This window comes from Camarhynchus parvulus, chromosome 2 (genome assembly GCF_901933205.1).
Source record: "Camarhynchus parvulus chromosome 2, STF_HiC, whole genome shotgun sequence".
Lineage (NCBI taxonomy): Eukaryota > Metazoa > Chordata > Aves > Passeriformes > Thraupidae > Camarhynchus > Camarhynchus parvulus.
Window position 1 is genome coordinate 93,960,870 of NC_044572.1, and position 16,997 is coordinate 93,977,866.

Sequence of the window (16,997 nt, forward strand, 5' to 3'; positions counted from 1 at the left end):
CACAGGCCACAGAAATAAGCTGGCACCACTAGTCCCCTTCTGCCTACCTTGTTCACTGAGTACTACTGTTCCCATACTACTGCTTTTGTGGTCACCTTCTGCAGGGACAAGAGAGGTCCCAAAGCAATCCCCATTGTAGCTAGCTAACAAATACTGATGATTTCTGAATTTAAAACAATTAATGTAAACAAATCTGAAGTCCCATTAAGTCTCATTAAGTCCTGATTACTTTAGCAACTTACTCCTGTGGGCTTAAATAGGTCCCTGCAGCTTGCTCAGGCCAAAGACCCATTTTCACAGGATTCTGGCACTCTCCCCATACCAAAATATTTCTGCTGTATATTCAACAGTATCTGCTCCTCAGCCTTTTCTACAAACCTCTTGACACCTTTTCTTCTGTTTGAGCCTGCTTCACAACTCTGCTATGCTGTACTTACTCAGCAAGCACAGGATCTGATACAGTGTCTGCAGTGCAGAGCTTGAGCCAATTAATTGATTCTCAAGAAATTTGTTACAAAAGGACAACTACACATGGTTTCTGAACATAGTTCACAACCAAATTAATAAACATTCACTCTGCAGTGTTTGTGTTCAATGCTCACAAGAACTGACACAGAATGGTCTGTCTGTACCCCAGCTCCAAGTGCAAGGGTTAATGGTACCAGATTATCTCCAGCCATCAACTTCAATGACAAACTAAAAAAAACCAAAACAAGCTTCAGCGACACCAGAAGACTCCCTAGCCCAACAGCTCTCCACTGTAAAGTCTCCGGATCCAGCAACAGTGAAAACCAGGTAGAGATTCTCCCACCTTCTACCCTTCAAAGGGGGAATCATCCCATGCTGCTGACCTGCGTCAGGACACAGGACTGTACCATGCTGTACCAGAGCCAAGCACTATCACTTGAAACACTTACCTACCTTAGGCTGCCAGTGCTGATCAGGTCATTCAGAAGCAGGGAGCCCAATCCAGTTCAGATAGCAATCATTTAAGAGGTTTGTTTTTTTCTGGAGTTTTTTGACATAACAGAAGTATTGGAGTTTAAGGTATCCAGGGGACAGCCTGAAGTTGGATGTCAGTAGTAGTTGCAACTAGTGATCTCTCCCTGTTTATGCCTACAAATTCCATTCACTCCCTTGCAGTATTATCAGTTATGCTACAGTGTTATGACCCAGTTTACAGAGTCAAAATGAAATAATTTGAGCTCATTTTCTCACAGGAGAGTTGGAGTTTGCAACATCAGCTTCAGGTCAACAAATTCTTACAGAGCCAGAGCCCAGGAATAAAAATTTGGATTCCCACAAGATATAGCCTGTGTAGCCATGCTGCTCATCTGCCTTTATAGCCACAGAAGTGTCCCTCCCAAGTTCCCAAAGTTGCTTTCCCACCCAAGCCATTATTTAAACCTCAGAGACCAAGAGCCAAACTAGAGCATGATTATTTATTATTCTTTTTGGTAGTACAAAGGCAGCTTTACAAAAATGGCCGGTAATCACTACCACAGTGAAATTTGTTACAACCTGATTCCCTGTAAATTGAAACCTGCAGGCAGGCATGAACTGTAAGAGACAAACTGCTCTTCCAAATTACTCACAGTCAGCAAAGACAGGTGTCTCAGTACAGCTTGAGCACATTCCAGTGTTGCCCCATAATCTTGATTACTTGTTTCCAGGACATATCCAGGAAATAAGAATGTTAAATTGGCTGGAACTTCTGCCACTGCTGTGGCTACTTAAACTGCTGAGGGTAAATCATTCCTCTTCATTTACGGGAAAAGTAGATCAATGCAGCAAACTGAAGTGATACAGAGTGATGAAGATGTAGTTCAGGACTGCTGACCAGTTAAGGAATAGTCTGTTCATATAAAGTAAGCATTTAGGGAAGTATTTTTGGTATATCATGTTTTGTCAAGTGGAACTGCCCCTTTCCCTCTCCCCCATCAAAGCAGTGGAGTGTTGGTAGAAAAGGGGAGCCATGTAAGCCTTGGTAATTGATGACAGTTTGCAAGAAAATTCAGGCTTCTGATCCACAAACCAGAAAGTGAAGTGCCTAACTTAGTCCTTCAGCTGGGAAACTTCATAGAGGTATGCACCAAGCATCTTCACCCCCTGGATGTAGTTGTACCTGCAAAGAAGGCAGTTTCCTTTAGCAGTGTCTCCACTGAGCTTCATTTCTAGCAGATGCCCTATTTGCAAAGCCACACATCAGTCCCATGCACATGACAAACTCTGTGGAATTGCTGCTGCAGGCAACAGGCACTACTGCCCAAACCCCTACATCATCCCTGGCAAGACAAACATCACCTTTGGGGGAGCTTAGAGACCAAAATATAAAACCTACTTCTGGTTTCAAGAGTATCAATGTAGAAATCAAAATCCAGCTACAAACTAGTTACCCAACCAGTCAGTCATTTTCTCCTGGGGAGGATGGCACTTTGCCATCCAGAGAATTAAACAAAAAAGCAAGAGCTCAGTTCTTGGTGTTTTTCATAATACATGCCAAGACACCTCAGCACAGGAATAGATATTCTCTTACCTATTTAGTTTTTCATTTTGAGAGTGAGCACCATCATCTGCAGCTCCAACAGGAAGCAGCATGACATTCTTGCCTGTGGCTTCTTGAAAAGTAAGGGTAACAGGAATGCTTCCTCCCTCCCTTGTCAGGTCTGGTTCAACTCCAAACACTAGAAAAGCAACGCTCTAGTCAGTTTGAAGTCTAATTTTTCCCACAAACCCTCACTTAAGCCATCATGTTCCCATCTGCACCAGGTGCTGGCCAAATCAGCCAGACTGCAAAGGCCACAAAACTGTGGAGCTTCTCCCCACAGATGTAGCACTGGAATATTGTCACTATCAGTTACACACCAACAATTCATCTGAAGGCCTGTCTGTACTCCAACACAAGTTAAAGTTGCTCTAGCTGCCCAACACAATCTAGCAAAACTGATTAAGAGGGGTGCTGTGACCAAACTTCATTGAATTTGGCTTCGCAGGTGATCTGAACCAACAGTCTCATCCTTATGCAAAAGCAACATCATATCAACAAACTTGTCCCAGAACATCATAAATTAATTTGATATCCAGTAACTCTCCTGCCTGTATTTAAATTTCTGTTTAAAGGTTGCACATGACATGCTTCCTGACTTAGTGAGCCAAAGTTATTAAACATGAGTGCAGAACACTTAATATTCAGCAAACACGACCTCAGGTATTTGAGGTGCTGGAACAAGAGACTTTTAATCCTACCAGTGCCAAATGAAAAACCCACTGACCTGTCTTCATGGCCCTCCTACCAGCCATGTAGTGGGGGTGGTTGAAGTCTGACACCCAGGGTTTTCCACCATGGCCTAAGTACACTTTGAATTTGTTGGGACTCCGCAGCTCTGCAAACTTTTTGTTCAAGTAGTCTTCAACCTGTAAGAAAGATTGAATGCTCTTATGTAGTGCTAGCATTTGTATGAGCACTGGCAAATTTCATATTCTAAAATCATCTTAGGGACTTGCAGATCACTACAACTGCGCAGCAATACTTTTTCTATTATTCTTATCTTGAAGTATTCCAATGATTCTCTGCTCTGAACCAGAATATCTTCTTTAGGCAAATTAACAGTGTATTGTAGAACAATTAGGCAGTACGTCAAACACTGCTGCTCTTGATTATGCATTTCTAGCAGCCCAAGTGCCCCAGAAATAGGTTAGCATTCACTCCTAAGCCCTTTTGAGTTCAGAGAAACTGGGTAATCAGACCACTACAGTCCGCTGGGGCACCACAGGATTCCCTCAGTTATCTCATGTTGAGGTGCACTACCAGGAAGATGGCAGGAAAGCAAATAAACAGAACTGCTTTAGAAAACAGAAAAACTCTTCCCCCAAGGCAAGGTGAACAGAAGTTTAGAGACACTTGTTCAGCTAGCAGTAATCCAGCTCAACATACATTCTTTGTGACTTCTTCAGGAGTCATGTTTGGCACAAGCCTGATTGAGAACTTGCCAATCACTTTCCTAGGAATCACAGTCTTGGCACCAGAGGCTGAGAAGGCTCCTTCAATTCCATGGAGAGACAAGGATGGGTATCTCCACCTGTGCATAAGGATCTCTCTCTGCAGAAGCAGAGAGAAAAATGCAAGGTTACATGAAGTTTGACAGAGTTCCCTAAATTAATGATTTCTTCAACCTAATGAAGTTGCAAGAAATAGTGCTTTTTCCCATGCAGAAATGCAGCTCACTGAAGATCACTCAGAAACTGTTACTCCCATTAAGCACACATTTTGATAACACAGCTGGGCTCTGTGCACCTTAAGAGACCTAGCAGTTCTAGTCTGGCTCTCTCCTAGCTCTGTGGAATTTAGGGGACATGACCAGTCTGCTTCTGATAAGGACACAAGCAGCATTTATAAGGTGCTCAAGCACAGTTTGTTGGGAACATGGAAAGCTTTAATTCCCACTGCCTCAAGACAGGCAGGTGCCTTCATCACCAAGACACTGCTGAAGTTCACATTTTCTAAAAGCCTCACCACTGCTCAAACTGAGGCTTACAGTGTGCTTTTCTTTATATCATCAGCTGTATTAAAAAGCCTGAACTGCAGGCTGATTAAACTGACCACCCCTGCCTTCCAGGTACACTTTCTGCATTTAACATAACTCTGTTACCTTGAACACAGCTCTTCAATACATTGGATCCTGAACTCAGTGCAGTTGTTGAGTTGCCCTGAGCAGACACAGGTGCAGTGTCTTCAGCGTGAGCTTCACTGCAGAAATGCAGGAGACTCAGAAATTTTGTGTCCATTATGTTAACAAGTTGGTTTTTCTCCAGGTACAACCTGCTTACAATCTTCTCTCAAAGCAAATGTAGCTGTCACAGTTCAAATCTCTCAAGCACATGTGCTTCTTGTCTGGAAGTTCCAGTCATTTCTCCCTAGCCCTAAAGCCCTTCTTGCATGTATGCAGCTTAGAAATGCCTTAGCTGGAATTTCTGTTGAGCCAAGACTGAACAGCTTCAGTTTAGTATCACAAAGAACATCTTGCCAGCTTCTCCTTATATCCAAGCTATAATCCATCCATTACTTTAAAGGACAAGGCTAAGCAAGGAAGTCTGTGTGCTCCCAGTTGATATAAACCTGAGCATGTAAAGACAAGGTTGAGGATATAAATTGTTACTTATTCCTATTTCAGTTAAGTTTGAAGTCTCCTGACAGTACTAGGACAGAAGACAGACCTGTACATGTAAACTTGCTTTTTACAACACCTGTGTCTGCTTTTTATGACAGGAGATGTATTTACATCTAGGGTTTTAAAATTAGTATGTAATACCTGTACCATGTAAGAGTCAATGCTGTTAAAAGCATTCATTTGGAGAGCTCCCAGGACAAAGATTTAACTTTAGACATGAGTTTATTGAGCTTGAGATTGTTCAAAGATTTGGGCTGCCTAGCTCATGATTACAAAACAGTCCTTGTCTGCCAGGTCTAGGAACATGTTCAGAATGCCAGCCTTGAATTCAGCAAAGCTGGGTTTCAAGTTCTTTTCTTACCTAAGGAGCAATCATCTCTGAGCAACTGCATGATTTCTGATAACCCACTGAACTTCCTACAGATGTAGAAAATCAGATGTTTTGTGTAGATTGTGACCTGACCTCTGGAAAGCTGCCAACATTCTTATCTAGCATTAAGAGAACAGCATTAAAGTTCTGTACAAGTTTCAAATACTATTTATACAGAGTAAGGAGCAAATTTAGAGTTGTCAAGACTACTTGAGTTAAACATGGGATAACCTAGAATAAGTTTTCAAGCACCTAACACTAGCAGTTCCTCTGCAAAGTGTTAAGTATGCAGTGAGCCATACAGTAAGCAAAATAATCTTCAAGGCATTCTCACCATTTTGAAGACATCAGATGAATCCTCTGCCTAATACATTACTTAATAACACACACACATCCACAGAAGCTTGTTTCTGGTCTCCTACTAACACAGACAGCTTGATCTAGACAGGGCAGAGGAGAAGTGCAGCACACCTTTGCATCATGCAGAAGTCTTGTTGCTCCTACATCTTTTGCATATTCTGTCAGGTCAAAATCAATCTTCTCATATAATGCCAGTTCCTCATCAGTAACAGGTGCCACTGCTTCATTAACACCTGGGATGAGGATTTTCCCTTTCTTGTCTACAAGAGAACCTGTAAACAAGAAGCACCTAATATCAGTATTCAACCAGAAGATACAAGATGTCATTGCTGGGAACACTGTCCTTGGGAAACTGAAGTCTGGGCCTTCTGAAAACTCTGTAAATGCAATGAAATTTAGACTTCTATTTCCCAGAGCATGCACCACACTTCCCAGAGCATGGAAGACACTTAAAAGAATTTGCCTATATCCAAAATGTACACTTGCTTGCTACTCTAACTCTACTGCTACATTTCACTGGCTGTCTGAAGGTAGGATTCCCAAAGAGTTCAGTATCATACCCACAGCAGAATTTGAGAAGACAGCTGATCTAATTAACATGCAAATTTGCAGCAAGGTTTTAGGGAAAGCTAAGAGTAAACAGACAACTTCTTAGCAAGACCTTCACCATGTTTCTGTATCTAAGGCAGTAGCTTTGCACACTTGGCAAGCACCATTTCACTGGTCACTGCTTTGCTACTGCAAACTCAGTTATGCTTGGATGGTGATTGCTCCCATTTTTAATGCATTCAGTGAAACCTGTGTTTTCTTACCCATTAGAGCAATGAGATCTGTCATGGCCTCATGGACTGAACCACCATAAACTCCGGAGTGAAGGTCTTTGTCACAACATTCCACCTGATTGAAGTGAATGAAGATTCAGCACAGAGATTTTGCCATGTAGGGAGGAGACTAGAACAGCCAAAGCCCAGTTAGAACTTGATCTGGCCAAGGGTCAAGGAGTGTCCCCATCATTTGTTCAAAGCAGAGGGTAGTATAGTGTCAGGGGATGAGAAAAAGGCAGAGGTATTTAATGTCTTCTTTGCCTCAGTCTTCAATATCAAGATCAGTTGTCCTCAGGATGCCCTCCTCCCTGAGCTGGAAGTCGGTGAAGCCCATGATCCATGAGGAGATGGTAAATGACCTGCTATGTCAATTAGCCACCCACAACTCTATGGGCCCAGATAGGATCCACCCCACCCCAAAGTATAGAGGGAACTCATAAAAACTTGTCAAATCACTCTCAATCATCTACCAGCAGTTCTGGTTAACTGGAGATATTCCAGCTGACTGGAAAGCACAAATGTGACACCCATCTATAAGAAGGATGTATATGGACGAAGATGCTATGCTATGAGACAATCCTTCAGTGCAAGTGCTGGCTTATCTTGCTTCACACATCTGAAAGCTATCTCACCCACCCAAGTATCAGATAGAATAGCAAGAGGATGTTTAGACAATTAGGAAAAAACACTCCACATAAGTAGCCAGTTTCTTTTCTGAAAAAAGCTACTGGCATGAAAAGGCTTGCACTAGCACTCTTCTCCTGTGGAAAACTCAGTTTAATAATAATGGATTTTCAATGTATTTCAGCACTTACCTCTATGAAGTAGTAGCAGATACCTCTCAAACCATAAGTGATACAAGGTTTCTTCTTGCCTAGCCAGTAGTTGTCAGAAATGCAAACATAATCCACATCTTTAAAGAAAGCATCTCGCTGAGCAAAAATCAGTTCATCAAGGCCTTCAGATCCTGATTCTTCCATACCCTCTAGGCAAAACCTAATATTTACTGGAAACTCCTTTGAAATGGAAAACAAGAACAGATTAAGCATGTGAGAACACTTGACTCCTTCAGTGAGCTGTAATTTTCATCTGCATCATTCAAAGCAGATAAATGGACATGGCTAAAATAGTTCCATTACAGTGGAATTTGTTAATTATACACAAACCAGTTTAAAGTTTGGACTGTGCTTATGTTGAGGGCACTTACACCACCCTTCATTTGATGGAATTCAAACTCTTCAAAAAATAATTAAAAACTTGTCCCCAAATCCTGTAAGTATGGGAACACAGCAGAAATCTGTTGCCAAAGGTAAGCTACCAGGCTAGGAAAACTAACCTAAATCACAGGAATTGCTTGCCACAGTACGAACAGAGATACCCTGTCTATCCAGTCTAGCATATTCTATATACCTAGACAGCAACTGAGAACTGGTTATTCCTCTCAAAAGCAATAGGAACTTGTCTTGCAAGATTAAGCAAACACCCTGAGCTATTTGTGATTGCAGATTTTCTTTAACAGAAATAAGCAAAGCTCCCAATTTTAGTGTTACTAAGTTAACCTCTTAGAGCTCAGTGGCAGTGAGACATTAAACCTTGATAAATGCCAAAGTAATTTGACATCCTTACATGACAGTGATCACATTTGATTATTCCTCCTGCTCCACATGCTTGCATATGTATTTTCCTTCCTACATATTTCATTAAACGAAAATTGTTAGAAGTGCAACCTAAACATCTATAGGACTAACTTGTCAGCAAGTCAACTTAACCCTACTAGGAAATCAAGAAATTTACAGGACTATTGCATCATTCCTCCAATTAGCTGAATAAGCAGGCTTCCCTCACAAGGGTTTGTGGCTTGGATAACATTTATTGCTAGACTCAGCTGCATGTGAAAAAGCAGAATATATTTTGGGCACATACCTGGTTAGTTTGTTGATAAGCCTCCAAGGCATTCAGCCAGGCAAGCACTGGACCTTTGTCATCTGTTGATCCTCTCCCATACAACTTTCCTGTAGAAACAAGATAGAAATTAACCAGTGAGGAAAAAAACAGCATGAAGTTTCATCTCTTGCCTAGATGAGAACATTTGGTTTTGGGTAACGTTTTTAACCCTACTTAATGAATAATTTCTGATTCTTCATAAGTAGCAGTCTTACATCCTGCTTCACATACCCTTTCAAGTAGGATAGATACAGGACTGCAATAGTTCTCCCATTTAGAGAGCTTCCCCCCACCTCTTCCCCCAGCTTCTACCTCAATAGCAGTTTATTATAATGCAGGAAAAGAATAGCTGCCTTATTCTTCACTATAATATAATTTTCTACAAATGCCTCAGTGTAGAGAAACAAGTTTCCTGCTTTTAACAGAAATCTATCAAGTATTATCTTCAGTTCAATAATTCTTTTAAGAGTAAAAAGAAGAGACAAGCCACAGCCTGAGGCAAGTCTAGGTCTTGCTAGGAGATAACTCAGTTCAGTAACTTGGACTCTACTGCCTATGAGTAAGTGCCCAAGCAGAACTACTAGTTGCATACTCCTTTCTCTGGCAATCATTAATGCTTATGGAACACGAGTGCTTAATGTCCTTCTATTGAACTGACCTTTAACACTGATAAAGTGAAACAAAGAAGCTCTTGGTAGCACCAGCTCTTAATAGAAAAGGAAGTTTTAAGTCTTCTTGACTGCTGGCAATGTTGTTTCAACAGGAGATACTGCACCATTTCTTCCTCCCCATTTATGGGAGAGGGACAAATTTTGGGGCACTACCTGTGCAAAAGAGGTTCTGCAGTACTCATAGTAGAGCAGTTAAACACAAGGCAACCCAGAGAGGCTGCTGTGCCACTCCTGTCTCCAGGCATAAAGAAGTTTTGTTGTGTATTTTTTCTCAGCAATGGTTCAAAATTCCTGCAGTCTGACACGACCTTACAGGCTTCAAGCTGTGAACAAGAAATTAGCTCTAAAAAGCTCTCTGGCAACAAGCTGGCACCATTTAAGGCAGCAGTTAAGATTGTGCTGTAGCTACAAGAAAGAAAACAGGCAAATTACAGCCTATACTATCAGAAAAGGAAACAGTCCCAAGAGTAGCTGAGATTTTCCAGCTCAACTTTTTTACCATTTCCCCACCTGCACATTTTCACTTCAACAGTATTAAACAAACACCCATACCACTTCTAACTCTCCTTCTACCTTTCAATCAATGGCACAGCTTTGGAACAATTGAGGAATACCACACTTGTTACAGAAGACTTCATCAGTTTGTGAAGTCCACTGTTCTTACCATCTCTTTCTACCAGAGTGAAGGGCTCGCTGTCCCAGCCATCCTCTAGTGCAGCTGGCTGAACATCCAGGTGACCATATACACACACTGTCTTCTTGCGTGGATCCGTGCCCAGCGTTCCCAGAACAATTGGTGGTAGGGGGATCTCTGATCCATCAGGCAGCTAGAAACAGGAAGGCAGAAGTTTTGTTAAAATGTGGAAAGCCAGAGTTTTAATCAGATACATGAATTACCTTATACTATGGAGGTTATGAGAGTAGAGGCACAGACAGCTAAACAAAACTAATCTACTTAAACCAATTGCCAGAAGCAGGGTGCCAAAGAAGGCCTGGCAGCACCATGCCAGTTAGTTTCCTGACAAGTCCCAGTAACAGCCAAAACGTTCCAAGCCACTTAGAACTGTTAGCTTTAAACTACCAATCCTACATCAGATTTTAGCAGAGGAAGCTGACTGCATGCCAAACTGCTGTATCTAATGCTGACTGAAGCATAAGTGATAAACTCCATTCAATATTGCTTGTCACTGCACTTTCATCCTGTCCACAGTACAGCCCTCTGGACAAAAATTCCCTGACAGTGGTAAGGCTGGGTGTAACATGTGCCTACACCCAATTAAGACCAGCATAACAGACATATTTCTTTGTACCACCCTACACTGTTACACTAAGGGCAGGATAGTGCTGATGAACTCAGTTCAGGAGTTCAAGAGTTGAACTTAGCTTAATCCCTTGGAATACCCCATAAGCAATTATCACAAGCTATTCCCAGTCAGCAAGCATTTCCCTTCCGGTGAACATGTACTTCCACACACTGTTCAGCAGATGCAAAATCAGCTTTGACTTTTTGCTTATATGGGTCCCAAGCTCCAGATTTTTATCAACAGGTTACATGGTCCTTGGCCAGCTGCAGCTCTACATGACTAAAGCCCTACTCCAAGAATTTACAGTAATCAACGCAACAAATTACTGTGCAGCAGTAAAGCAACTTTGATCTGACAAGTTCAGTTGCTTTACATTGTCCCTCACAGATATAGCAGCAACACATAATACACTGACTAGCTACTAGCTATCTCTATACTTAATATAAAACAGAACACTGAAGGTAACTCTTGCAGATGGATTAAAGTTACCTAATAAAAATATTATGTATAAAACTCTAAAATCAGTTCTTGCTACTAAAAAGTTACAGTGATAAGAGAAACTTTGTCTCTTAAATAACTGAAATGCTTTTGATCAGGTTTTAGGCTGTAGGTAGTAGCAGAGCTAGAATTAATCTACAGATTCCCTCCCAAGTCAGCTGTTTTCCTGCTGGTACCTGTAGCTACAAACAAGTGTAATTCAGTTGCCCAAAGGAAAAACTGCTCAGAAGGTTCCCATAAACACAGATCTCACTCAGCAGTCTTTCACACCAATTACAAGGACAATCTTCTAAAATGAGTAAACATTCCAGTACAAGGTTTTTAATGCCATTATCCAAATCCTAGTCTCAAAATTTTGGTATGGGTCTTGCTCTGAGAGGCAGGGATGGCTAGGCACTTCAGAGGAGGAGCATACCAAGTGGCTATTTACTTAGGATGAGATTATCATTATCATTCTTATAGACAACATTTCTCAGGGGAAGAAAAGCAGTCTGGACAGCTAAAAATGAGGAGGGAAGTCATTCTTTTAATGATACTTTTGTATCTAGTAAGGGAGCGATGCAATCCTGTGACAAATGTAACACTTCTGAAAGAGTCCAGAACTCTCTTTTGGCAGACTTACTGAAACTTCAGCAAGTATCTTTATAGTCTATGGGCCTAAGGACCAATAGGAGCCTGTTGTTTAAATGTCTAACATTTTTGTTTGCAGGTGCTCTATTTGTGTTCAGTTAAAAAGTATTTAAAACACATTTAATACAGTCCAAAATTTAATTCAACATCTTTAATTGGGTCCCAAGGTTTATTGTAAAGAAAGGTTTCTAACAGAATGTTCAGACTGTGCGGCAGCAAAGGCATTATCCTACACCCCAACAAGCTACTGCCTTTCCAGGCCACTGCCCACAGGACCTTTGTGTGGTGATCCCAACCCAGAAGCCCATCAGGCACCAAGGAATTAGTGACCCCAAAAGATAACCTGAATAGCCCAAAGCCTGTGCCATGCTATGCTGCACACACAGTTTCACCTTCCTGCCTGTGCTGTGCATATCCCTGGATTGCAGGATAAACAGAGCCACTTCACTGTAACCTAAAGGCAGCTCCCACTGGGCACTGGGGATTACCTCATCTGCATGTCCTTGACTTAATCTAAAAGTGCATCAAGAAATTCTCACACAAAATCCCTTCTGTCAGTGGAACTGAACAGCTTGAATAAATAAAATGGAAGAAAACTTCCATGCATGGGATCTGCACAGTATGCTGGATGCTGGTTGGATGCCTGCTAGATGGAGATTCCAGTATCTGCAGGGACATAAGAATGTCCATATTATCATCTTGCATTACAATAAGTCCAATAAAGAGCCTTCCAATGGAGTCTAGGTGCCTTTCATACTGGGAACACAAGAAACCAGCACTTCCTCATGCAAAACACCTTGTCTTCTAGAGATTTTTTCCTACTAGGCTGCCATGGAGACGCTCACGTACCTTTTGTTTGCCAATATCCATAAGTTTGGTTGTGCCTCCCAGTCGCTCAATCTCCTTGGCAGCAACCTCCATCATGTGCTTGATTTCACCCCTCTTCTCTGGCCATGCTGACACACTCTGGATTGCCACCCACTCTGCCAGGCGCTGCAGAGATGGAAGAGCTACAGGTTTTACTGCACAACAGGCACCATGCAAATACCACCCCACACCTTGTAATTCAACAAACTGGTTTAAGCCAAGCTCAGATTGAGGCAAATCAGCTCTGTCCTCTGCTCAAAGAAGAACTTGTAACCAATAGTATTACTCTCAAAAAGTTCTCTACGACCTCACTTGCCTACAGTTGTCCCTGCTGCATAGCATAAAGTCTACAGACACATCAAGTATGCTTAAGAGTATCACAGCTCGTGCCTATTGTGCCCTTTTAGTTTTTCTTTAAGTATCCAGAAGCAGCTAAAGTCTTTTGGGCCTCTCAGAAAGGCCACTTCAGCTTTTATCCCTGTGTGAGTTCAGCAAGAACAACTGGCAGAAATCAAGCTGAACACTTGGCACAGTTCATGCCTGAGTTCACAGTGCTGTAGCACTGATTCCTTCATGGATGAAAGGGATTACAATACAACCTGTAACTGAACAGCAGGTCAAGTAGCAAAGTACCTCTTTGGAGATGGCAACCTCCCCCTCTGTACCCCAGCATAAATTGTTTTATACAAGAAAGCTTTGTCCCAGCCTCATTTATAATATATTTAATCTCCCATGTCCAAAGGGAAGAAACTATAAACCTAGTTTGGCATTCAGAACCAGTGTCAGCTTCCTGCACCTCTAAACAGGTGGCACTATACACTAATAGATCATTTCCTAATAAATTTACCATGGACATTAAGGGTTTTGAACGGAACTATGCCTAAATTTAAGAAACAGTTTTCTGGCCTGACTCAAATCCCTCACACTTGCTCTCCCCTCTATCCCATTACTTGACATTATTACTGGGTAAACCATATAGATATAACAACAAGCTTGAAGCTGACCACCTAACTTCTAATATCCCATAGCTGCCCATGCTGCAGGAGAAAACTGAAAAAAAAAAAACTTACCTGAACATAGAGGTCCTGGTGTTCATCAATGTATTTAAAGAGGGTTTCCAGAGCAGACATTTTTGGGCTAGTTTTCAGAGCGGTGTTGCTGAAGATTCTGTGACAGAAAAAGAATTTAGCTTTTACAGAGCTAAGAAATGACAGTCAGTAATCAAGAGCTACAGGAGACTTTCACCTTTCAGTTTCTAATGTCACACACCAAGCTGTACTAATATAAAACTTGAGGCCTCTCCCTTTCATGAAATCACCATAGTGAAGTGGCTGAACAAAATCATATTTAAATTTCAACACCACCTCTCCCCTCAAAATAATTTTCAAAGTTAAACTGAGCAGTCTTGTCTCTAGAGACACTTCAATGAAATCATACACTTCATTTTACTGCAGACTTACAGGCAAAATGTTGCCTGAATAAAATGTAACTTCAAAGAGTAGATTTCATTATGAGTTCAACTAATAGCATGCCATAGGCTTGAATGCTGGAAGCAAGGTCCAAGAAAGCACCACACCTTGTGCTCTGCAGAGGAGGTTAAAAACAAGCAGCTGGAAAACTGTGCTTTCGTCAGCCTTAAGTCTCAGCCTGCCACTCAGATTTCACAAATAAGGTCAGAATGAAGCCATGGGAACAGAGGCCAGCCCCAGCAGGTCACGAGCAAGTTGTCAGTGACTACTTCAGTGCTACCACTTCCTTCTTTTGTTTTTATTTCAACTGAAGTTCACATGAGAAAACCCAAGACTCCTTTTCAGTTTACTGTCTTCCTTACCAGTCTGAAATCAATATTGAAAAGAAATACTGCCCACTAAAGCAAACAAGTTTGAGCTCAACTCTCAAATTAGAGCTAAAGATACAGCACCTCATCTAAGCCAGGAAAACAATGAGCTTTACAAATCCCAGAAGGTTGAAAGGGACACTGGAGGTCAGCTGGTATAAGATGTGGCCCTATGACACATTACTCAGTCTAGTGTCCAGGAGCCTTTTGAGTAACTCCAGAGGAGGCTCCCTGAAGTGTGCCTCTGGAATCCAAGTGCCTGGACTAGGAGGAAAATCTCCAGTGTCCATGTAATAGAAGCATGTTCAGCAGCTCCAGCCACTGTGATTCAGTATTCTGTTGAGTCAGCTTTATGCCAGATCCTTTAAGCCTTTTCTTCTGCTTCTACACAGTAGTCACAAGACAGTTGTTAAAACATCTGACTGCTTGTCTTAGGATTTCTTGAGCAGCTGACTACTCTACATATCTGAAACAAATCCTTTTCAGCTGCAAGTTGTCCCACACAATATACTGCAATACAAGTACCACCCCAAATTTTCTTTCAAGCAAGGTTGTACTTGCACAGATACTGGTGTTACACATACAAAAATCCTTTCCCTCACCAGAGATAGCATCGATTTAATTTAAAGCATCCATCAAGTTTAAATTTGGATAGCTACTTTTAAACACCAATTAGAACAACCTCAAATCACCAGACAGGTAAGCATTCCCTTTAATAGTCATGAAAGGTGAAAACCAAACACCTTCAGAAGGACTACATAGACCATAACCAAGTTAAGGCAATGCTTCTCACTGAAGTTGGGGTTCCCTAATGAAGTCACCATCCTCACACACAGTTAGAGCTCGGGCAGGATTCATGTGGAGCTTTTCAGGAAATCACCCCACAGGCATCAGTCCAGGGCGTCTGACCCTCCACTTCATTCAACCGGTTTCTATAGCAACCTCAGGGCTCCAGCTCCACAGCACAGACACAAAACACGAGTGACATGGAGGCTGACTTTCTGTCCAACACAAACAAGATCTGAACTACTTGTTCGCTCAGGGACTACTTTAAATATCACCTTAACCATAGTTAAATAGCTCTGAAATCACAAGGGCATTGAATCACACAAGTTACACTGAAGAACTGCAAAGAAGTCTGCCTCAGAACGCCTCAAACTACAAAAAGTAAGTATTGGTTACTACACAGCAAAAGGCTGGACTTTACTTCCCCCTTCGTCTGCAAAACCAGGGTCTGAACTTCCTGTAGGTCCTTCAGAATGGAGAGCTGAACCCCTCCTACCCATGCAGAAGGGGCTCTACACTTTTATCTTTTCACAGGACTACAAAAGCTGCACCTTGCAATAAAACAACCCAAGGGACTATCATTGCACCATTACAACTTTGCCCTCCTTATCCACAAACAACATTAATATCCCAGAGGAGAGCACTGAACCAAGAGCACTCTGTAGCCACCATGGAGCTCCATGCTCACACTGCAGGCTCAGCACTTCGGGCCGAGGCTGACCTGAAGGTTAAACGTGGGGTTCTTTACAGGGTTTTGCAGCACCGGGACGAGCTCCCCGCAGCCCCCAGGCCGGTGACAGCCTCGGGATGGGAGGGAAGGAGGCAGGGCACGGCAGGCTTCCTAAGGACAGCGCGGGGGAAAGGCTCACGGGGAGCGAGCGCGACAATGAGGAAGGGGACAGGAGCGGAGAGGCAGGAGCAGCTTCTCCCCGGGAACAGCCACGGCGCCGGGCGCCCCAAGGCCGAACAGACCAGGGGACACGGAGCAAGGCCCGGCCCGCCGGCGGCGCCGCGCACCCGGCATGCCCGGCTCCTCCCCGCCAGGCCGCGCTGGGGCAGGGACAGGGCCGGCCACGTACGGCGGTGCCGCCGCGCGACAAGACCAAGGGATGCGTTCCCGCCACCCCTCCCGACACTCACCCACAGCGACCACTCAGACCCGGCTCCCACCTGGAGTAAAGAAAACACCGCCTCCCACGGCTCCTTAAATACCCCCGCGCCAGACCCGCCCCGCGGCACGCGCCGCGCTACGCCGGCCAATCACTGGGCAATGAGCACCTAGGGGGCGGGGCTTGAGCCGAGAAGGGGCGGGGCCTCATCTCTGGGCTGCGGCCTGCCGGGTGGGGGCTGGAACAATACAGGGGTGTAATAAAGGGGAATATAATATATAGGCGAATATAACATGGGGTGTAATATAACAGACTGGCAGAGAGCAGCCTGGACAGCTGAATTATTCCAGCCGAAGCTGGGAGTATCCTTATGATCTTCCTACATTTATGGTTTAGATTTAGATGTAGTTTAGACAGATTCCTAGAATCAGAATTTATTATAGAATGTCCTGCGTTGGAAGGGATCTACAAGGATCGTCAAAGTCCAACTTCTGGCCCTGCACAGCACATCCCCAGAAATCCCACCTGTGCCTGAGAGCACTGTCCAAACACTTCTTGAACTCTATCAGGCTGGTGCTGTGACCACTTCCCTGGGGAGCCTGTTCCAGTGCCCAATCCCCAGGGTAAAG

General features: G+C 43.0%; 1 protein-coding gene across 1 annotated transcript; it reads right to left on the reverse strand.

The window, feature by feature from the left end:
- Window positions 1-1,428: 1,428 nt before the first annotated feature.
- Window positions 1,429-16,470, reverse strand: CNDP2 (carnosine dipeptidase 2). Its single transcript, XM_030943478.1, has 12 exons — window positions 16,400-16,470; window positions 13,707-13,803; window positions 12,619-12,762; window positions 10,002-10,164; window positions 8,646-8,734; window positions 7,538-7,738; window positions 6,711-6,795; window positions 6,010-6,170; window positions 3,935-4,099; window positions 3,273-3,414; window positions 2,537-2,684; window positions 1,429-2,125 (listed from the first exon to the last, which is right to left on the reverse strand). Exons 2-12 carry the CDS (start codon window positions 13,764-13,766, stop codon window positions 2,056-2,058), a joined length of 1,428 nt encoding a protein of 475 aa, XP_030799338.1. The 5' UTR covers window positions 13,767-13,803; window positions 16,400-16,470; the 3' UTR covers window positions 1,429-2,055.
- Window positions 16,471-16,997: the final 527 nt, after the last annotated feature.

Excerpts from the sequence above, each read along its gene's own strand:
- CNDP2 (XM_030943478.1), bottom strand. The coding sequence starts at position 13,766 with ATGTCTGCTCTGGAAACCCTCTTTAAATACATTGATGAACACCAGGAC. Across the intron at positions 12,763-13,706 it reads ACCAGGACCTCTATGTTCAG|CGCCTGGCAGAGTGGGTGGC; the intron begins GTAAGTTTTTTT and ends CCATCTCTGCAG. Across the intron at positions 2,126-2,536 it reads CAAAATGAAAAACTAAATAG|GTACAACTACATCCAGGGGG; the intron begins GTAAGAGAATAT and ends CCTTCTTTGCAG.